The following is a 24,189-nucleotide window of genomic DNA, read 5'->3' as shown; positions in this document are numbered from 1 at the left end:
TCCAGTTAGTTACATTTAGCGGCTAATGAATCGTCTTTCTCACTGAAATATAAGCGTAAATAACCGTAGTATTAGTTATATTATTATATTGAATTATGAATTACTTTACTGGATATTTTTTTTAATACATTCACACTCTAAAAACAACCAAACTTGGGTTATTTGGCAACCCAGCGCTGGGTGAATATTGGACAGAACACATGCTGGGTTATTTTGACCCAGCTGGTTGGGTGAAATGTTTTTACCTAACATGCTGGGTTGTTTTATTTAGTTAAAAAGGATTATATTGCTGGATTAAAATGGGCTGGATATTAAAAATCACGCACAGAATTATAGACGCAAAAGCAATAATCAAAAGAGGAACATAAATTACTGAGCAAGAACACCCATGGAGAAAAAGACAAATTGAATTTATTTAAGTTACAATATTACATACAATTAAACTCGTTTAACGGTCATTTTAGAAATAAAAAATGTAACATTTAAAAGTAGCATTTTAATTTAAGCGTATTCAGCCGTTCTCTGTGATCACTTTTCACTGAAATAATGCTATTTCTCATGCCGATGTGTCGTAGAAATTTGCGCCAGTGATGGGCTGCTGTTCTTTAGAGGAACTACGATCCTTAGACCACCACCTCGTGTTTCACTCCTAGCTGAAAGATGCCATGATTGACTCCATAACCTACCCATAAACAAACAGTACTGAGATTAGAGAACATATTTTAACATCAAATTAAATAAAATGTATATTATAACAAATAAAATCAGTTATGCAAGGCAAAAGGTGTTTCCATCATACGAAATGGCAGCTGCTGACGCAGCTGACTGACATCTTGTCCTTTTATGTTGCGTAGTGTAAAAAAAAAAATTACAGCACATTAAAGAATTTATAAATGAATAAAATGTATACAAACATTTATTTAGCTGAGAAGTGCTCTTTTCTGTAGAGGATGCAAAAAGCCTGCACTCTGATTGTAACTCAACAGCTAGGTTGTTACATTTGTGACAAGCTCAACCCAGCAATTGGGTAGAAAAAATAACCCAGCATTAAAAATGACCCAACAACTCAGTTACAGAAAAAAACTACCCAGCACCTGAGTAAAAAATATTAAAAACAACCTAATAAAATGACCCAACTGGCTGAACCCAGCATTTGGATTAAAAAACAACCCAGCATTTTTTAGAGTGTAGTTAAAAACAACCCAGCACTAGGTGAAATATGGACAAACCCAGCGACTGAGTTGTTTTGACCCAGGGTTTGGGTTGAATGTTTAACCCAGCCTTCTGGGTAGTTTTATTTAACTCAACTATTGCTTATAAATTAATATATTTCTTTCTTAAAATGAACCCAGGTTCAATAGGTTGGAAATTAAAAATGAATTAATCAATAAATTTAACATTAATGAATAACTTGAATAATTAATGATTAATTTATACAAAAATGTAAATATATTATTAACAAATTTCATCTTTTAATAATTGCTGATGCCTCTAATCATTATGTGTCAGATTTATAATTTACAACCTATTTTGGGTTCATTGTAAGCCTGCCATATAGTAATTTTTAAACAATAGTTAAGTTAAATAAATCCCAACCACTGGGTCAAAACAACCCAGTTGCTGGGTTTGTCCATATTTCACTCACTGCTGGGTTGTTTTTAATCTATTATTTATTCAACTTATTAATAAATGTTCATTTTTGAACATATTAATGCATGTTAATTCTCCTATTCCTAATTCTACCTATTTTGGGATCATTTTAAGCAAGAAAAATAGTCATTTTAAGCAGTAGTTGAGTTAAATAAAATAATATGGTTTGGTAGAAATTTTTAGAGTGCAAGTACTGGCATTGTATTTATTTCTCAAGAATGTTTCTCTATAAAAAAGTAAATAATGGCCCCTTTTAAGTAAAATGAATGATAATGCTGAATGATTTCCAGTAAAGAATCAGTTGAGGAACACATTTCTGTTTTAGTGTTGCTGTGTTGCGGTATCTAAGGCAAAAAAAAGGTTGGGAAACACTGGTCTATGCTATGTGATAATTGAAAAGTGCGGTTTGAAGTGTGAGAGTGTTTGTGTGCATGAGTGAGTGTGTGTGTGGAAAGGCCACCCAGGTGTGTACTGAGCAGCGTTAGGTCTTTAATACACAACAGATGTGAGCTGAAGTGTTGAGCACAGTAGCCATATGGCCACCATGAGTCCACACGCATAGTGACAGTATAAGACACACACTGCTGTTAGGAGACAGTTGGAAAATTTTGTTCTGTGAAAAAAAAAGTAATATTATTTAGATAACATTCAAATAATGATTCAAACAGTCCTGCATATGTGTTGCGACATCTCGTGCTTGTGCTTTTCGTACATGCACATAAGTGCTCTGGAAAAGACAGACAGGCGTCCATAATCCAGATGAGGACAGATAGTGATCTGGGGGTGTTTGGGGTAATGGAAGGAGAGGAAGAGGGAGATTGAGGTGTGGGTGGAGGGGGGTATTTTGTGACTCAGGGGATCAATGCTTTCGGTTCTGGAGGAAAATAGCAGAGGAGTAAAATGAAAAGGGGGGTGTAGCTGCAGCCTTTTCCTCTGGTGCAGTCTGTGCCCCAGAGCCCCAGAGCAGAGACCACAGACAGAGAGAGAGGACTCAGGTTACACACACTCACACACACACCTACAGAGAAGGGAGGAAGCAGGGACAAGGCAGAGAGAGGAGAACAGAAAGCACGGCTTCACGTTTACATATTTACACCTCCTAATTTAAGTGTAATCAGCAAATAATGGAGAGTGCATGTTGTGAGTCTGTTGAAAGCTGTTGAACTGACACAGTAATATTTATAAAATGTCTTGCTTTATAGCAAAATAAGCACCTTGTCTTTAACGTCAAACAGGTTTAAGTAGCAACTTGTAACAAAATTCTCATGGTCCTGAAGGGTATTGGTTATTTACACCTGTTGCTTGTCTTTTATGCTGTAAATCGACTCACATCTCACTTGAGGTAGCAGTCTTAACTCACTTGTATGTGTAGAAGATACACATAAATGAGTTAAGACATATCACATTTAACAGCTTTGTAAACTAGTGTAGCAAATGGTGCCTTATGTACGCTGAGCGTCCATGATATTTCAAGTTCAGGGTTTTAAAAGGATGGTTAAACACAAATTAAACTCTATAGTTACAGATAATACACTGCCGTTCCAAGGTTAGAGTCGGTAATTTATTTATTTATTATTTTTTGGAAATAAATTAACATGTTCATATGGCAAGCAAGCATTGAATAATGTTTGAATGTTGAAAAAAAGTCAGAATTGTTAGTTTTTATCTCACAATTCTGACTTCATAACTCACAATTGTGAGTTCATATCACACAATTCTGAGATAAAGTCAGAATTGTGAAGTATAAACTCGCAATTCTGACTTTATCTCAGAATTGTGTGATATGAACTCACAATTGTCAAAAATGGTCAAAATTGCAAAACAAAGTCAGAATTGAGAGATATAAACTTGTATTTGTGAAAATTGCAAGAAAAAAGTCAGAATTGAGAGATATAAACTCGCATTTGTGAAAATTGCAAGAAAAAAAGTCAGAATTGTGAGTTTATATCATGCAATTGTGAGTTTATATCATGCAATTCTGAGAAAAAAAGTCAGAATTGTGAGTTTATATCTCACAATTCTAAGAAAAGAACTGGGAGAAAAAAGTCTGAATTGTTTTTATCTCGCAATTCTGATTTTAAAACTCACAATTGTGAGTTTATGTCACTCAATTTTGAGAAAAATAGTCATAATTGCAAGAAAAAAGTCAGAATTGTGAGTTTATATCATGCAATTGTGAGTTTGTATCATGCAATTCTGAGAATAAAAGTCAGAAGTTTATATCTCACAGTTCTGTGAAAAATAGTCATAATTGCGATGAAAAATTCTGAATTGAGAGATATAAACTTGCATTTGCAAAAATTTGCAAGAAAAAAATTTGAATTGAGAGATAGAAACACGCATTTGCGAAATTGCCAGAAGTCAGAATTGTGAGTTTATATCTTTTGATTGTGAGTTTATATCATGCAATTCTGAGGAAAAAAAGTCAGAAATGCAAGTTTATATCTCACAATTCTGAGAAAAAGTCTGACTTGTTTTTATCTTGCAATTCTGACTTTAGAACTTGCAATTGTGAGTTTATATAACACAATTCTGAGAAAAAGTCAGAATTGTGAGTTTATATCTCGCATTTGTGAAAATTGCAAGAAAAATGTTAGAATTGAGAGATATAAACTTGCATTTGCGAAAATTGCAAAAAAAAGTCAGAATTGCGAGTTTGTATCTCAGTTCTGTAAGAAATAGTCAGAATTGCGAGAAAAAAGTTAAAATTAAGAGATACAAACTCGCATTTGCAAAAACATTGATAATAAAAAGAAATGTTTCTTGAGTGTCGAATGCACGTATTTAAATGATTTCTTAAGAATGACACTGAAGAATGGAGTAATGGCTGCTGTAAATTATGCATTGCCATCACAGAAATAAATTACATTTTGAAAAATGTTCAAATAGAAAGTTTTTTATTGTAATGATAATGGTTTTACTATATTTTTGATCAGATAAATGCAGCCTTGTTGAGCACAAGAGACTTTCAAATACATTAAAAGTCTCTAAACTTTTGAATAATGCTTAAATAATTGTAACTTGTCCCTCAATTTTAGAAAGAAACCAAAACATATTACATTAACAGCATCCAGTGGAAGTCTATAGGACAGTTGTTGCTCCAGAGACTTCCACTGTAAGTGCATAGCTGTTAATACAAAAGGTATTCAAGAACTGACATTAAGTTTGATGAGACTAAATTGTATCTAATCACATCTGAATCAGTACAAGCTGTCAAAACAAGCTGCAGGTTTGAGCAGACTGTATTCGTTCCTGAAGCTGGGTGTAGATGATGTTTTTACAGTCATGCAGACTCATTGATTAATAAACAGAGATTATCGGACAGTTCTCCTGGCGATCTTAAAAGCTGCATTAAGTTGTGGAGCACAATGGCACTAATGTGCACAGCTTCAGGGTTGAGTCTTTCTGACAGCTTTGGGTCCAGCTTGAGCACATTATTTAACAAGCACGTCGACATCTGGGAAGCAATTCATCATTTAATTAAATGCTCCTGAAACCTGGCCTTTCGTTAATGAGATTAATTTAAATAATTAACGAAAAGCTGACACAAGCACAAGAACTCATGAATAATTAAGCAGCATTTTTTCTGCTGCAATCAGAGGGGAAGGGAGCACTTTAATGCTAGAGTGCTTTTTTATATAAAGTTTCAACTCATTTCTTAAGATGATACACACACACTCCAATGCGCACGTATAGGAACTTGTGTGTGTGTAAACACTCTGGTTGCTGTACAAAGATACATGAATCAATGAGCCAGAGGAAGAGAAAGACAGCGTCACTCACGTAGCTGCACACAAGATCATACACACACACATACACACTCTTTCAAAGCTGCGAAGGTGTGTCTGTCTATAGGGCTTGGCCTGGTGTCCCGTTTCTCTCTGACCCTTTTCCCCTGGCGGAATGTACCTTTCGAATTTCATATACCAGGTTGACATGCAAACGGTGCTGTCCAACATATGGGCTGCTGCTGTAATTGGTCATTTTAGTGGATCTGACTGATCAAAAACATATTTTTTCCACGGCTTTTTGACTGGGTATGACTATATTTTTTTATTGTGCTGATTGACATGACAGTTTTAAACTGATAGTAGTATCTAACAGTGGCATTGTACAGTAACACCACACTAAAATGTGCATTTACTAATGACATTAAAGAAATGCATTGTTTGTATTCAGTCATTTTTATTTATTGTAATATGTCAACTGATCACTAACATATGGAAGCCAGTTTCTGCCACTGAATAAATTTTTTTTAAAAGGTAATCGCGACAATTTATCTCACAATTCTGACTTTTTTATCAGAATTGAGATATGAAGTAACAATTGCGAGTTATAAAGTCAGAATTGGAAAAGGGGGAAAAAAGACTGATATGTTCTCAGAATTGCGAGTTAAGTCAAAATTGTTAAACTCGCAATTCTAAGAACATATCAGTCTTTTTTCCCTTCAAAATATGACTTTATAACTCACAATTACGACTTTTTTCTCACAAATGCGAGTTTATATCTCGCAACTCTGACCTTTTCCTCAGAATTGCAAGATATAAACTCAAGATTATAAACTCATAAACTCAGAATTACATGTTTTTATCTAAGAAAATTCTAAGAAAAAAATCCGAATTGGGAGATAGTTTATATTGCGAAATTCTAAGGAAAAAAGTTGTATCTCACAATTCTGACTTTATAACTTGCAATTGAGTTTATATCAGGTTTTATATATCACAATTCTGAGAAAAAAGTCAGAATTGCGAGATATAAACTCGCATTTGCAAGAAAAAGTCAGAATTACAAGTTTTTATCTCACAATTCTAAGAAATAAATTCAGAATTGTGATTTCTTATCTAGGCAATTCTGACTTTATAACTCACAATTGCAAGTTTATATCATGCAATTCTGACTATAACTTGCAATTGCGAGTTTATATCTCACAATTCTGAGAAAAAGTCAAAATTGCAAGATATTAACTTGTAAATTGTGAGAAAAAAGTGAAAATTACAAGTTTTTATCTCGCAATTCTAAGAAAAAGAATCAGAATTGTGACAATTTAGAATTATCACGCAATTCTAAACGTATAACTCGCAATTACAAGTTTTTATCTCACAATTCTGAGAAAAGTTCAAAATTGCGAGATATAAACATGCATTTGCAAGAAAAAAGTCAGAACTACAAGTTTTTATCTCGCAATTCTAAAAAAAAAAGTCAGAATTTATTATGAATTATCACAAAATTCTAAATGTATAACTCGCAATTACAAGTTTATATTTCACAATTCTGAGGAAAAAGTCAGAATTGCAAGGTATAATTTCGCATTTGTGAGAGAAGTGAAGTTTACAAGTTTTTATCTCGCAATTCTAAGAAAAACAGTCAAAATTAAAAGTTTATATCAGGCAAATCTGACTTTATAACTTGCAATTGCAAGTTAATATAATGCAATTCTGCTTTCAAACTTGCAATTACGATTTTTTTAATCTCCCAATTCTAAAGTCAGAATTGTGTGATATAAACTCAAAAAAGTAAAAAAAAAAAAAAAAAAGAATCAGAATTACAAGTTTCTATTCTGCAATTCTGACTTTATATCTCAGAATTGTGAGATATTTGTGGGGAAAAAGACAGAATTGTGAGTTCATATCTCGCAATTCTGACTTTATAACTCACAATAGCAAGTTTATATCACACAATTCTTACTTTATAACTTGCAATTAGGAGTTTATATCTCACAATTCTAAGAAAAAAATTTCAGAATTGCAAGTTTGTATCACACAATTCTGAGAAAAAAGTCTGAATTGTGAGTTTATATCTTGCAATTCTGACTTTGTAACTCACAATAGTAAGTTAATATGACACAGTTTAAAAAAAAAAAAAGTCAGAATTGTGAGATAAAAAGTTACAATAGCCTTTTTTTATTCAGTGGTGGAAACAGGGTCCATACTAACAGGAGGTCACTGGGGTAAATAAAATAAAAAAAGATAAAGTTAAAACAGCTTTCAGTAGGATAAACAGACAAAAATTGGGGTTAGAAACATTTTACACTCAGAAATTGCAAATTTAACAAATAATTTAGATAGAAAGATAGATAGAATTTTATTGCATGCCCTATTGCTACCATGTTACATTTTGACAGTATTTCCATAAATTGCGTAAAAACATTCATGATTTTATCAGTTTAAGATTGAGAACATGATTGAATAGGCTGGTCCAGAGGAACAGGTTTCGTATGTGTGCTACTGTTCTAATTTTAGTTTTTATTTCTTATTTCGAGTATCCGCAGGGAGTTTGAATGTTCTCAGAGAATATAACAGAATAAACTGTCACCTGATCGTAATACCCTGAAAAACACGCATGTTGTGTGTGCGTGCATTACATCCAGCCCTTTGCCCTGTCACACACTCTCTGTTCTTTTCTATTTCCTTTTTTCTTCATCTCTCTTCCTCTCTCTGTTGCCTTCCCCTACCTTTAGAGAAGAGCGTTTCAGGGAGGGGACACATCAGATAATCTTACACCTCCCAGGGGCATATGCTGAAATGTGTGTGTGTGTGTGCGTTGGGGGGGCGGAGGGGTGGGGGCACAGGTAACAATGTATTTTACATGAAAGGAAGAGTATAAAGTTACAGCGCTGATAACCATAATACTGAAAGCACAAAAAAAGAACAAGAAAAGGGGGACTGTTTTCTGTGTGTTGGTGTGTGTGAAGCATCTGTACCCGTAAGCAGGCCTGGAATCTACATATAGAACTAAGAAGAAACGCCCTTGCATGCATGCTTGTTTATTAAATGTTTTGGCTACATTTAAAAAGGTGGTGTGGAAACAATTTTCACTCAGAAATTGCTAGTAAATTTCACAAATACTTACAAATGGTTCACATACAAGCACCTTAATCCAGCCTAAATTGGTTTTCTGGTCTTAGCTGGTCTCCCAGCCTGGTCATGGTGGTCTTTTGATGGTTTTAGAGGAATTATTGACCACATTTCACCTGGTTAAACCAGCTCAACACATTAATGTTTTGCCTTACATACACTCTTAAAAATAAAGGTGCTTCATGATGTCTAAATGGTTCCTTAAAGAAACTTTGACATCTGAAAAACCTTTCTGTTTCACAAAAGGTTCTTTGTGGCGAAAGAAGGTTTTTTAGATTATAAAAAGGTAAGAAAAAGATGGTTATTTAAAGAACCTTTGACTGAATGGTTCTTTGTGGAACCAAAAATGGTTCTTCCATGGCATCGCTGTGAAGAACCTTTTAAAGCATCTTTATTTTTAAGAGTGTACCATCATTTTTTGGCAAAAATGTGTTTAAGAATATACACTGCCATTCAAAAGTTTGGGATTGGAAAGACTTGTAAGGTTTAAGTCTCTCAATGTTATCAAGACTGCATTTATTTGATCAAAAATACAGAAAAAAAATATAATATTGCGAAATGTTATTACAATATAAAATAATAATTTCTATTTTAATATGCTTTAAAGTAGAATTTATTCCTGTGATGCAAAGCTGAATTTTCAGCATCATTACTCCAGTCTTCAGTGTCAGACAATTCTTTAGAAATCATTCTAATATGCTGATTTATTATTAGAATTATCAATGTTGGCAGTTGTGGCACCAAATATTTTTTTGGAACATGTGATACTTTTTTCAGGATTCTTTGATGAATAAAAAGTTAAAAAAAAAAAAAAAAAAAAAAAAAAAAAAAAACAGCATTTATTCAAAATATAATTTGTAAAAAAAATTGTAAAGTCTTTGCTATCACATTTTATCAATTTAACAGAATTATTAAGTATTAAAAAAGAAAGAATAAAAATGTACTGACCCCAGACTTTTAAACAGTAGTGAATATTGTTAGAAAAGATTTCTATTTTATATAAATGTTGTTCTTTTTATCTTTTATTCATCAAAGAATCCTAAAAAAAATATCACAGGTTCCAAAAAAATATTGAGCAGCACAACTGTTTCCAACATTGATAATAAGTCAGCATATTAGAATAATTTCTGAAATATCATGTGTCACTGAATACTGGAGTAATGATGCTGAAAGTATATATTACATACATTACTTTTGAATGCCAATGTATAAATATTATATCTGTATAATTTCTAATTGCAATTTTTTTGTAAATAAAAAAACGTACAAAAAGTAAAAATTTTATTTTCGAGTCCTGTAAGACCAGCTCAAGACTGGCAAACCAGCTTAGGCTGGCTTAAGAAGTTTTTTTCTTCCAGCAGGGTGACCTTTGCTAGTTGCTTTTTAAACCACCTGCCAAAGAATTACTAATTTCACTTCATAAACGGCATACAGTTAAACAGTCTTAGATCATTGTTCACCAGCAGGCCTCATTGGGAGCTGGATCCTGCTGGGCTGCTCTCAAATGCGCTATTAACTGCTCTAAGAGCACAGATGCTGCTGGACAAGGAAGTAGTTACAGTCCGAGAGAGATTTACAGTAGGCTTAGAGCAGCGTACGATCGACCGATCACCTGCTGTCCCTGAATGTGTCAGGCTAATTTGAGGAGACCATAATGGGTGTGCCTGTACTCAGCACAAATCAGAACCCAGAACCAGAGAGATGAGCCTAAACCGCAGGCACTTTTCTGAGAGGAGCCTTAATGCTCCAAGGTCATTTATTAAAACGCACATGTAACGGCATGTTTTTTGAAAGAAATATACTTTTATTTAGCAAGGATGCATTGCATTGATCAACAGTGATGGTAAGACATTTATAATGTCAAACAAATGCTGTTCTTTGCACCAAAGCTGTTTTCAACATTGATAATATTAAGAAATGAGCAGCAAATCAGTATATTAGAATGATTTCTGAAGGATCATGTGACACTGAAGACATCAGCATTGTCACCACAGGAATAAATTGCATTTTAAAATTTATTCAAATAGAAAAATTGCACTAACATTTCACAGTATTACTGTTTTACTGTGTTAACTAAATGCAACCTTGGTGAGCATAAGAGACGTCTTACAAAAACACACCCTAAACATTCTCCCCAAAAGCGCACGCTACATCTGACACACACGTGCATATGTGCATGTGTGCTCACACATCTCCATGTGTGTTTTCAATTAAGACCCAGATGACTACGAGCAGTTTTGGGAGGGGTGAACCATGTAAATTTATTGTGAGAAGTTTATAGACTCTTTGATCCTTCTTTTTGTTTTACAGTACATCGTGTTTAAATATTCATATACATTTCGAATGTGAAACAGTAAAAAATGTACATGAATTTAAGTGTAAAATAGTAGGAATAATGCACTGTTTTGGCTGCTGACCTTGACAGTAAGAAAGAAAGAAAGAAACTAAGCAGATTTGGACAGAGTTGATCACAAGGACAAATTCAAAGAGGAAGGTTGCAGTCGTGGTTTTATTAACTCGGTATTGAGTAATATTGAGCGTGACAGAGAGTAAGAACCAAGATAGACTGCCAGAATGGGAAAGAATGTATTTTATGTGTGTGTAGGAGAGAGAGAGAGAAACAGAGGGACTTTTGCTATGTATATTACTGAAGAGTTGACGTTCATAGTATTGAATGAAACTATTGTGCCGAAAATGGTATATTCACATAGTGCTTCAGGTTGACAACAATATTAGTATTTGTGACTTTCGACATTTTTGTCAAAGTTTTTCAATGGTTTTCAACCACAAAACCAGTCATAAGGGAAATTTTTTTATTAAGTGATTTTTTTGTTGTTGAGATTTATACATTATCTGGAAGCTGAATAAATAAGCTTTCCATTGATGAATTGATGAAAGAGATCTGAGGTTGCAAAAAAAATCTAAATATTGAGAAAATCGCCTTTGAAGTTGTCCAAATGAAGTTCTTAGCAATGCGTATTACTAAACAAAAATTAGGTTTTGATATATGTACGGTAGGACATTTATAAAATATCTTCATGGAACATGATCTTTAAGTAATATCCTAATGGTTTTTGGCATAAAAGAAAAATTGATCGTTTTGACCCATACAATGTTTCGTTACTATTGCTATTGCAAATATACCTGTGCTACTTATGACTGGTTTTGTAGTCCAGGGTCTCATATCCTTTCAGATATGTATTTTAAAATTTTTAGAATTCCTGTGATGGCAACTCCAGTCTTTAGTTTGATCAATATACTTCAGAAATAAATGTAATATGCTGATTTATTGTTTAAAAAACATTTCTTATTATTAGTGTTGAAAACACTCATGCTGCTTGAAATTTTGTGGAAACCAAATGTGTGTCACGATAGTGTATATTATGATTTTTCCATTTTACAACTTGTTTTTTGTTGTTCATATTCTCCTTATTCAGTGGACGGCTCATTTTGTAGTGGAGCAAATAATCCTGATCAAATGCCAACAGTAGCTTCAAAATTATGGGCAGTGAGGTCATCACAATGAGTCAAATAGCTACAAAATATCACTTCAGACTGGTAGCGTATGTTTTCTTCATATGCTGAATGAGACACTAATACATCAACTGTTTCTTCTGGTCTTTGCACAGGTGAAGAAATCTACCGCTGATTCCCATGCTCCAGACCCAGTAGACAACAGGTAAAGTGAACACACTTTTACACACACACACACACACACACACACACACACACACATTGTCCCCCGGAATCCATTTAGGTTATTATTTATGAGTGCCAATGACAGTAGGCTGTGGGAGTGAGTGATTTTGTACACATAAAGACAGAGGGAGAGATAAAAAGAGAGGGATGTTAAAGTCATTGCGTGTGAGTGGGTGTAAATCAGACAGCTTCACCTGGATAAAACATGTGGTAGAGCACTGTGTACTTTGGGATGCATTCAGAAATTTCATGCAGATGTTTATGCTATAAACATAGAAAGTGGAGCAGCTTTGTTTCTATTTGCCATTATATTATTTGTGCATTTGACTTTTGGATTCGAGTGTCTGCTGAATGCTTCAATGCAAAACTATTTAACTTTTTTTCTCTTCTTTTTTTTTACTTTTTTATTTTAACTTCTTGTGCTATTATTATGCATGGCATTTTTGTAGTTAAGGGATGAGTGGATACATGGACTATTTGTACTTAAAATAGTTAGACAAACTGCAGGGACTATTGTGAATTTGTAAGTTTAAAATGTTAAAAAAGAAAAAAATATGTACACTTAAACCTATATTGGTTGTGTAATGTGTATATTTTAACCTAAAATCCTGTTGGATTAAAAATGAACTCATGAACTCATCTTTATATATAAGAATAGAACTAAATATATTTACTTATATAACAGTATTGCATATAAACAATATTTCATTAGCATTAAAAGCCAAAATTATATTTCTTACTGCATGCAATAGTATTTTATGGAAGCCCGTTTCTGCCACTGAATAAAAAATAAAAGGTAATTGTGACTTTATTTCTCAGAATTGTGTGATATAAACTCACAGTTGCAAGTTATAAAGTCAGTATTGTCTGATATAAACTCAAAATTGCTGAAAAAAAAATTTGGCTTTTTTTTTCTCGGAATTGCATGATATAAACTCGCAATTGCGAGTTTTAAAGAGATATAAACTTTTAATTGCAAGAAATAAATAATTGTGTGATTAAAAACTCGCAATTCTGACTTTTTTCTTGCAAATGCAAGTTTTACTTTTTTCTCAGAATTCTGAGATATAAACTCAATTGCGAGAAATAAAGGCAGAATTCTGAGATAACTCGCAATTCTGATTTTTTTTTCTTGCAAATGTGTGTTTGGTTCTCGCAATTCTGAATTTTTTTGTGAGATAAAAACTTGCAATTCTGCCTTTTTTGTCACAAATGCGCGTTTGCATCTCACAGTTCTCTTTTTCTTGCAATTGTGAGCTTATATCTCGCAATTCTGACTTTTTTCTCAGAATTATGAGATGTAAACTTGTAATTGTGAGTTATAAAGTCAAAATAGCGGGATATAAACTCGCAATTGCGAGAAATAAAGTCAGAATAATGAAATAAAAACTCACAATTCTGACTTTTTTCTCACAAATGCAAGTTTATATCTCGCAATTCTGACTTTTTCTCACAATTTTGACTTTTTTCTTGCAATTTTTACTTTTTTCTCAGATACTTGTAATTGCGAATTATAGAGTCAAAATAGTGGGATATAAACTTGCAGTTGTGAGAAATAGTCAATTGTGAGATGATAACTTGCAATTCTAACTTTTTTTCCTCCAAATGTGTTTGGTTTTCGCAATTCTGGCTTTTTCTCGCAATTCTGACTTTTTTTCCCTCCGAATTATGAAATATAAACTTGCTGTTGTGAGTTATAAACTCAAAATAGCGATTTGCAATTGTGAGAAATAAAGTCAGAATTGTGAGATAAAAACTCACAATTCTGACTTTTTCTCTCGCAAATGCGAGTTTATCTCACAGTTCTCACTTTCTTGCAATTGTAAGTTTGTATATCGCAATTCTGACTTTTTTTCTCGCAGTTGTGTGTTTATATCTGACAATTCAGAATTTTTTTCCTACGAATTATGAGATATAAACTCACAATTGCCAATTCTGAGGGGAAAAAGACTGATATGTTCTCAGAATTGCACATTTATATCTTAATAACTTGCAGCTGTGTATTATTAAGTCAGAACTGCGAGATATAAACTCACAATTCTGACTTTATTTCTCGCGAATGCTAGTTTATATCCCACTATTTTTACTTTATATCTCGCAAGTTTATATGAATTGTGAGATGTAAACTTGCAATTGCGAGAAGTAAACTCGCAAAGTGAAAAAAATAGTCAGAATTGTGAAATAAAAACTCACATTTACCTTTTTTTCATTTTTTATTCAATGACGGAAACAGGCTTTCATAGTATTTTGTGCAGTTTTATTAAAAATAAATATTTTTGTCCTCATAACATTGAAAATATTAGACAGTTTTTGATTCATGTTACATTTTTGTTACATTAGATGCTTTAGATTTTGTTCCTCATATTTTCATGTGGGTGAATTAGTGTGAAGAATATATGTGTCGCTACATGGAACTTTGGAGGAAACAAAAACTAGATCCTAGAAAAACATGACCTAGATAAACTGCTTTCCATTTTGTTAGGTAAAAGTTCTTAGAAGATGCACCGGTTGGGACAGATGGTTTCTTTAGCAGATGGTTTGACACATGAGCAAGGGTCATATTATCGTTCTTACAGTTCCGAAGCCAGTTTTTGCTCACATTTTTGGTTAGTAAGTGTTCCGGCCGTTTTGGGGTCAAAAACATTCAGCTTTGCCATCACAGAAATAAATGACATTTAAAATATATTTGAAGAGGAAACAGCAGTTTTCACAGTATTACTGTTTATACTGTGTTTCTGATCAAATAATTGGAGTATTGGTACGCATAAGAGAATTTTTTCAAAACTATTAAGAATTCTTACCAACCCTAAACTTTTAAACGATAGTGTACATGTATTAAACAGTTATATTTGTCTGTCACAGGGCCTTGGAGATGCAGGATCTAACTGACCCCCAGCACTCTGTTAACAGTGGCAGTGACAGCACATCTAAACTGGACAAAAACATCCTCAGCAACAACATCACGACCAATGGAACCGGAGGTATGTAAGAATGACAGATCAAAGAGAAGGCAAGCAAGCAAGAAATTACGAGTGTACATGAGTGAGTGAGCGAGCGACATATTAACTGATAAATAGACCCTTTCAACCAAAGCATTGCTTTGAGTGCAGGAAATCAGCTTCAGTGCAGTACACTCCACGTTCATCGCTGTGGAGTTTCTTGCTGTAATTGAAAGCAGGGTTCAGTCCTGGTGTGTGATGTTCGGATTGCAAGGATAAAGTGTTTCTTGTTCTGGTGGTTTTGGTGCCGTCCAGAGCAGGTTTGGTGGATTAGCGGCGATGTCGTGTGTCGAGATGCTCTGAGCTCACACTAACCTCAAAGGTCAAACGCTGCATACAGGCCTAATTAAAACAGAAGAAAGCGTGTATGTATACAAGCGTCTTTGTGCTGAAACGGTTCCCAGCACTTCTCCGTGCGTGTTTCAGCAAGAGCCTGGTGCACAGAAAACTATTTCCTGCGTTTAAACTCTCATTTTCTCTCTGATGTCAACACACGCTCGCTCGCTTTTCTCTCCTCGAGGAAAACGCTGAACAAACGTTTTAAGAGAGGACGTTAGGCAAACATACACATGGCTAAATAGACTCTCAACACCCTAGCAAGCGAGCGTTTGATGTATGGCTATGACTGTGCGATACTCAAGAGAGGTAGTAAAGTTTAGGGACCATGGAGAGAGTGTGTGTGTTGTGTGTGTGAGCTCATCTGTTTTTGACATGTAGCCGGAATAAAACAATAGCAAAAGACTGAGAGAGTAAAAGGAGCAGAACTCAGTAAATCATTTAGATTAGAGCTGAGCTAATGATTTTAACAGCTTGACACACACACACATTCACACACACACTGGGATTGTGCTTCTGCCAAAACAACGACATATTCAACATTCTCCTCTGTCTACCTCATCAGCTCACAGCCTAGACTGAAGCCCTCATGCACACACACACACACACACACACACACACACACACACACACACGCAAGCCGCCCACACAACCACCCACACACACACACACACACATCCCAACATGAATCTCACTGCCAATGAAGCCTCATTCATCTTACTTTAGAGGACTTTGCTCTCTCCCTCACAAACACACACACACACACACACACACACACACACACACACTGATTCAAGGCGTTTTTTCTGCAAATGCGTCTTTGACTGAGCTGTCATAAACTCAGCGTGGCAAAATATGGTTTGGGAAACTTTATATGATTTATATGAAGTAATTTCTTATTATGGGAACACCAGGAATAATGGCTGTACAATTGGTAAATGTTTGTGTTAACCAAAGGGAATTCCATTATAATGGAATTCTGTGGGAATTTATCAACTTTTCACTTTTCAGTAATGATTGTATTCTTTGCTGTTTGTAAAGTGTTATCAGGTCTTATACAAGAACTTTCCATATGGAATTTTTTTTACAGAGGCCACAAAATGAATTATTTGGACACTTGGGTCACACTTAAAATTTATGAACTTCATTGTATTAGATAATGAAATATCATCTGTCAAAGATTTGTAAACAACTTTTTCGCTGTTTTCTCAGAACTAATGTTTCTTTTCTCAACTATTTCCACTGCAGTTACTTTTAACCAACTTCGCCCAAAGTAATTTTTAATTGATGCATAAATCAATCCGTTATAGTTGTATAAAGATGTAGTAATCAGTAAGTAGTATCCAAGCACTTTTGTCTTCATTTTAGCTATAGTTTTATGATTTACAAAATACACAAATGCCTTTTTTATGGAAGCCTATTTCCACCACTGAATCATTTTTTTTTTTAAATGAAATAGTGACTTTTATTCTCAATTTTTTTCTTGCAATTGTGAGTTTACATCTCGCAATTCAGATTTTTTTCTCAGAATTGTGAGATATAAACTCACAATATTGGGAAAAGAAATCAAAATTGCATGATGTAAACTCAATTGTAAGATATAAAGATATAAACTGTCGAATCTGACTTTTTTCTCAGTTTATAGTTTATCGAACTTTATAGTTTCACTATTCTGGAGGGTTAAAAATCTCAAAAATCTAAAATCTAAAAATTCTGACTTAACTTGCAATTGTGTGTTATAAAGTCAGAATTGTGAGATTTTTAAATTTTGATATAAACTAATTCTGAGAACATATACCCCCCCCTTAAAATTGGACTTTATTGGAGGTTATATCTCACAATTCTGGGAAAAAAGTCAGAATTTCTTGAAAAAAGTCATAATTAAGTTTTACTTAATTAATTAACTCTTTTTTTTTTTGTTCAGTGGCATACTTTTTGCCTAATTTATAGATAATATTTTAAATATTTTAAAATAGTTTGAATAAAAAAGGAATATAAATATTGATATCGATATAAATATTGATTCAATTTTATAATCATTTTATGTATGAGTATAATTTAGAATTTCAATATACAGTCAAACCAAAAATTATTTAGACACCTTCAACATTTCTCACATTATCACAGTTTATTCTGACATATCTTAAAATGTGACAAGAACTCATATGTAATGGATTACAAAAAAATAAAATTCAGACAACTGTTAGTATGACAATATTTACACAACCAAGCAATGCTTAATTTTGTTTAGTCTGTGTTGTAAAAAGGTCGAATTAGCAATTAAATAAAACACTTAAGCAAAACATGGTCATGGAATTTTTGGGTATAATATGTCACAGTTTACTTTATTTAGCTAACTTCACTTACATAAATGAACTGTAGTGTCCTGCACCCACTAGTAAAAAAAAAGTATATAAAATATTATATCTGGTGTCTGAATAATTTTTGGTTGGACTGTATATTTATATATTTATTTATTTATTATTAAAGTTTTTAAAAATCTTTGAAATAAATGCAGTCTAATGACATTCTCTGTTTTTAAGTGTGATGTAAGTGTCCATGTATTTTTGGATCTAACTGTATGTGCTAAATTCATAATATTAAAGTATAACTGGGTAATACAGTCCACTATACATCTGACTCCGCCCCCAGGAGAGAACATGACAATTCTAAACACGGCTGATTGGCTGCTGGGTTGCAGTACCCCGCCCACTGCCCCAAGTATGAAGAACGATGGTATACTGCATGTGTTTGTGGAGTGTACATATATGATAGCACGTGTGTGAGTGTTTGGGTGCAGTGCTTTGAAGGCTTTGCTTCAGTACGTTCAGAGTTTCTTTGATTTTGAGAGGTTTGAGAAGAGTTTGACAGCTGGCAGGATGACTTATATCTTTTCTTGGTCTCTCTCTTTAAGTTAAGTCTGAGCCTCTGAACAGCAGCGAGGCTGTGAGCTCGGCGGGAGACACTGGGCTGGACACTTACACTGGGTCAGGTAAGACATCCACACACACACACACACACACACACACACACACACATGCGCTGCATTCAGAATGCCTGCTGTAATCCCGCTTGGGAACTTGCTGAAAGCTTTGAGCCCTCAATCTTTGTACTGCCCTTGAGCTAACGTCATCAGAGCCACAAACTCTTTATTTAGATCAATGTGCTCACACACAAACACACACACTTAGTGACTGAGAAACCCTCTGTCCATGCGCTCCCCTGCTGAGAAGGTTGAGGCCCTTGCTTCAGCTGACAGTGTGATGTCTCTATAGAGAAGACAACAGCATGTTCTTTATATGCACTGCAAAAAAAATGTATCCTGGAAAAGTATGATTAAGGCAAGATTTAATAGGTAAGTCAGACCTGTTTTCAAAGAATGTGAAACCTATATATAGTGTTTTTTCTTGTTTTAAGAATAAAGATTTGAGTTAATGAAAAAAACTTAACATATATTTTTACCCCACTGGTAATAAATTATCTAATAAATAAAGGAGGCTTGAATAAATTATGTATATATATATATTGCCCAAAGATGTTAAGATTTCCACAATTAACAAAAGTGATTTTATGTCCATAGAAAGCATATTAAATGTGTCTACTTTTAAGGTTTCAAATAAGTTTTTGGAGAAAAAAATGTCAAAATTTGGTTGAAATAATGTTGCATTGTCATTTATTATAACACAATAAATGTGTAAAATTTCTAACAAAATTGCTTATTTTGACATACACTACCGTTCAAAAGTTTGGGGTCAGTAAGACTTGTAATAGTCTTTAAAGAAGTGTCTTATGCTCATCAAGGCTGCATTTATTTGATTAAAAATACAGAAAAAAACAGTAACATTGCAAAATGTTTTTGCAATATAAAATAATGTTTTTTATTTTAACATAATTTAAAATAGAATTTATTCCTGTGATGAAAAGCTGAATTTTTATCAGCTGTTACTCCAGTCTTAAGTGTCACATAATCCTTCAGAAATCATTCTAATATGCTGATTTATTATTAGAATGATCAATGTTGGATAATATCAACAATTGTGCTGCCAAATATTTTTTGGAACTTGTGACCTCTTTCATGAAAAACAAGTTTAAAAAAGTACAGTGTTTATTCAAAATATAAATATTTTATAACAATGTAAATTATTTATTATTAACTTTTAATAAACTTTAATTATTAACTTAATACATCCTTGGTGAATAAAAGTATTAATTTCTTTAAAAAAAGGAAAAAAAGAAAGAAACAATAAAAATGTACTGACCCCAAACTTTTGAACGGTATAGTATATAAAAGAATAAGGTAGCATATTGCATTTTATTGTGTTTTAAATGAGTAAAAAAGTCTTTGCTGACTTGGATAGTGGCAAGTTTAAAAAAAAAAAATAATGTAGAATTACAATTAATTAGTATTTGGGGTGAAAGTAATTTGTCTTTTACTATGTCATAAATTGATTTTTGTTGTAAATATGCCACGATTGTTACACTGAATGACATTTTAGTGGGTGTCTTCTGTAAATTAGGGAAAAATATATGATATGCTCAGAAAAACAAAAACAAAAAGGCAATTAAATTAAACAAAAACTTTAATTTTTTATTTTTATTTTGGAAAAACAAAAACAATGTAAAGCAGTATTAGACACTGTGTTATGCTTAAACCCTTGTTGGTCTTTGACCCATATATATAGTCTAAAAATACAAGCCTCAGAAATTGTGTTTAGAAATTTTACTGAAAAATAGAGAAAAAAAAGATTGCGACTGGGAAGCGTTTCAACTCAGGAAGAGAATTGACAAGCAAACGCCAAAATTTGTTTTCGATTTTGCATCTCAAGGAGAGAAGAGGAAGAGAGGGAAGGCAGGAGGAGGAAACGAGGACATTCTTTGATGTAGAAAGAAGATTTTTGAGAGAATAGTTCCTGTTATTTTTTTTTTCTGCTGTTTCTTAAATTGAATCCAGCTGGTGAAAAAGACTGTGAGCTGTCAATCAAAACCGTGAGCTGCGTGTGCGTATGTGTGTGTGGATTTAAACTGAAGGCTCTTGGCAAAATCTCTTCAAATGGACGAAGTCCAGCACACATTTTATTTTATGGTTGTGATATGTAATAAATTACACATTCAGTCCAATGACAACTGACATGCAGTACCGACTGCTGCTACATCCTAGCGAAGTGTGTGTGTAAGTGTGTGTGCATTTCATTGTGCATGAAAATGATTCAGTCTCTCTAGGTAATTTCTTTCTTCTTTTGTTTTTTTGTGTAGTTATAAGCAGCAGCGGATTCAGTCCTCGGCCGGCTCACCAGTATTCACCTCCTCTCTACCCCTCAAAGTATGACAGTCACATTTTTTGATTATAAGTACATGCAATAACATCTAACCATCTTCACTGGGGTCAACACAGTAATGAACCAGACAAATTAACAATGGCACTTGATGTCAAAAAGGCTGCTGACCCTTGATCTAATCAAATCAATGCTGAATGTTTTGATTTTGTGTTTGATTGGCAGGCCTTACCCTCACATCCTGTCTACTCCCGTGGCTCCTCCCATGTCGGCCTACACGGGCCAATCACAATTCACTAGCATGCAGCAGTCGACAGTTTACACGCCCTACTCTCAAACTACTCCACCCTACAGCCTCTCCACCTATGGTAGGTCCTTAACTTTGTTGTTTATTGAGTGTGATGGTGATAATACAGTCTAGTATTTATAACAGAATATGTGATTCATGTGAAAGAGCCTTTAGTATCAGTCCAGTTTGATTGACAGGTCCACTCTCTTGATTTTGAGCTACAGATTTGGGGGTGATGTTGCCAGGCATAAAGACAGAAGGAGGGCTGTCACAAACCCAGCCAACCCTCCAATCAGGGCTCAGCTATAGCCCTGGATTTACCACCCCTCAGCCCGGACAGACAGCATATTCACCCTATCAGATGCCAGGTGAGTATGTTTATCCAACCAAGTATGAGAGTCTGTAGCTATATTAAAAATATTGCACGTGCTGAAATGCTGATTCAGTTTTATAAAATGGTAAATAAAGAAAAATTATGGCACAGATGCAGTTGTTATGCAACAAAAATAACGGTCGCTTATAAAATCTGCTAAGACCAGTTTACCTTAAAATGTAAAAATATTGTCAATATTTACATTAAGGCACATACAAACATTTTTTGAGAATTGTTATTCAGCTCTTGCCATGAAACAACAGTTTCCAAGTGACAGTGACCAAGATCTGGAAAAAACACCATAAAAGCAATAAAAGTAGTCCATACGATTTAAGCACTATATTATAAGTCTTTTGAAAGGATATGATTGCATCTAGTTCAGATTTGATGCCGTTTGATTGGCTTTAACATATGTAACTAAATCTGCCATATTATTTTGAATTCTGGATGTGATTTTCAGTGTTGTTATCACTGACTAAAACTACTCAAAACATTTTGTTAATTGAAGTAAAGCTGAAATAAAAATATGAGAGAAACTTAAATTTAACAAAAATTTGAAATGTTGCCTTGAAAACTAAATAAATTGAGCTTGAATTGAAGCACTAAAATTGATAACAGGGTTTAAATAAAAACTAAAACTGAAATAAAAATATGTAATACCCAAATAATACAATTTAAAAATAACGAAAGCTAATACAAATCATACAACAAAATTAATTAACAAAATTAAAATGAAATCTAAATATATGCACAAGTCTCTTCTGCTCTTCGAGGCTGTGTATATTTGATTAAAAATACAAAAAATGTTAATATTGTAAAATATTATTGCAATTTAAAATAGTGGTTTTCTATTATAATATATTTTAAAATATAATTGGTTCATGGAATGAAAAGCTAAATTTTCAGCATCATTACTCCAGGCTTTAGTGTCACACGATCCTTCAGAAATCATTCTAATATGCTGATTTATGATCAATGTTGGAAACAGTTGTTAAATAATATTTGTTTTGGAACCTATGTTACTTTTTTCAGGATTCTTTAATGAATAAAATGTTAAAAAGAACAGCATTTATTTCAAATAGAAATCTTTTGCAACAATATACAATACCATTTAAACAAATACCATTGTTTTTCTTTGAAAGAAATAAATACTTTTATTCAGCAAGTATGTGTTAAGTTGATAAAGAGTGATAGTAAAGACTTAAATTGTTAGAAAAGATTTCTATTTTGAATAAATGCTGTTCTTTTCAACTTTTATTTCAAAGAATCCTGAAAAAAGTATTAAAGGTTTTAAAAAAATATTAAGCAACAATTTCAACATTGATAATATATCAGCATATTAGAATGATTTCTGAAGGATCGTGTGACATTGAAGACTGGAGTAATATATTAAATTGGAGTAATATTTTAAAGTATATTAAAATAGAAAACCACTCTTTTAATTTGGAATAATATTTTTCTGTATTTTTGATCAAATAAATGCTACTTTAATGAGCATAAGAGATTTCATTAAAAACATTAAAATTCTTACTGATTCAAAACTTTTGAACAGCAGTGTGTATATACAGTACAGACCAAAAGTTTGGACACACCTTGGACACACCTTTGAACCAAAGTTTTCTTTATTTTCATGACTATGAAAATTGTAGATTCACACTGAAGGCATCAAAACTATGAATTAACACATGTGGAATTATATACATAACAAAAAAGTGTGAAACAACTGAAAATATGTCATATTCTAGGTTCTTCAAAGTAGCCACCTTTTGCTTTGATTACTGCTTTGCACACTCTTGGCATTCTCTTGATGAGCTTCAAGAGGTAGTCACCTGAAATGGTTTTCACTTCACAGGTGTGCCCTGTCAGGTTTAATAAGTGGGATTTCTTGCCTTATAAATGGGGTTGGGACCATCAGTTGTGTTGTGCAGAAGTATATATAGTGTATATATATATATAGTATATATAGAATTAAATATAATTCCACATGTGTTAATTCATAGTTTTGATGCCTTCAGTGTGAATCTACAATGTCCAAACTTTTGGTCTGTACTATATATATATATATTAGGGCTGGGACACGATTAATCGCGATTAATCGTGTCCCAGCCCTAATATATATATATATATATAAGAGCTAATTCAGTGTGTTTATTACACAAAACTATAGTACAACATCTGGATTTGGATTATAGTCCACAGTAAGGCTTGTGGACAACTTTTGTGATGCATTTTCTGCATTTCCCTGTCCTTTTTGATGCTTGACAGCCTTTGGTTCCTATAAACTGTGGTTTTGTGGCTAGCGCTGTGTGTGGATTCCTCAAAAAATGTCTGTGCCTTTGTGTACTGCAGAAAAAATAACCGCATACAGGTTTGGAACAACATGATAGTATTTTTACTTTTGGGTATTTCACTTTTTGGTGAGATCTGTTAGTCGTTGACCAACACTGGCTTTTCTCTCCCTCAGCAGGGTCAGGTTTCACAACCTCTCCTGGTCTCTACACATCCAACAACTCCAACCCAGGCAACTTCACCACACAGCAGGTACGGTCACACATCCACAGATGAAACACACGTAAACCAATAATGTCAGAGTTCAGTCTTTTTAAAACAGCCCAGGCCTCACAGAACAGATCGCCATCCTTCATCTGAGAGAATTTATGCTTTTAGGACTTAATGTTTCCCTAAACTTTTATGATTAAAAGTGCTGCCAAAGAAA

At 33.5% G+C, this 24,189-nt stretch overlaps 1 protein-coding gene across 6 annotated transcripts in view; it reads left to right on the top strand.

Moving 5' to 3' along the window:
- The window catches only part of eya4 (EYA transcriptional coactivator and phosphatase 4), a 45,965-nt gene that overhangs the window by 7,083 nt on the left and 14,693 nt on the right, over positions 1-24,189 (top strand). For 2 of the 6 annotated variants that reach the window (XM_073822826.1, XM_073822828.1), the window contains exons 3-10: positions 12,134-12,183; positions 15,066-15,184; positions 18,191-18,259; positions 18,453-18,530; positions 20,792-20,858; positions 21,037-21,179; positions 21,325-21,468; positions 23,938-24,014. In XM_073822826.1, coding sequence (XP_073678927.1) covers positions 12,134-12,183; positions 15,066-15,184; positions 18,191-18,259; positions 18,453-18,530; positions 20,792-20,858; positions 21,037-21,179; positions 21,325-21,468; positions 23,938-24,014 — 747 coding nt within the window. Of the gene's footprint in view, positions 1-12,133; positions 12,184-15,065; positions 15,185-18,190; positions 18,260-18,452; positions 18,531-20,791; positions 20,859-21,036; positions 21,180-21,318; positions 21,469-23,937; positions 24,015-24,189 lie in introns of all 6 variants that reach the window. The other 4 variants (XM_073822823.1, XM_073822824.1, XM_073822829.1 and 1 more) reach the window with 3 other exon arrangements.

The sequence above is a fragment of the Garra rufa genome, chromosome 18 (assembly GCF_049309525.1).
Source record: "Garra rufa chromosome 18, GarRuf1.0, whole genome shotgun sequence".
Taxonomy (NCBI): domain Eukaryota; kingdom Metazoa; phylum Chordata; class Actinopteri; order Cypriniformes; family Cyprinidae; genus Garra; species Garra rufa.
The sequence above is the reverse complement of the archived record's forward strand: the minus strand, read 5'-3'. Positions and strand labels throughout refer to the sequence as shown.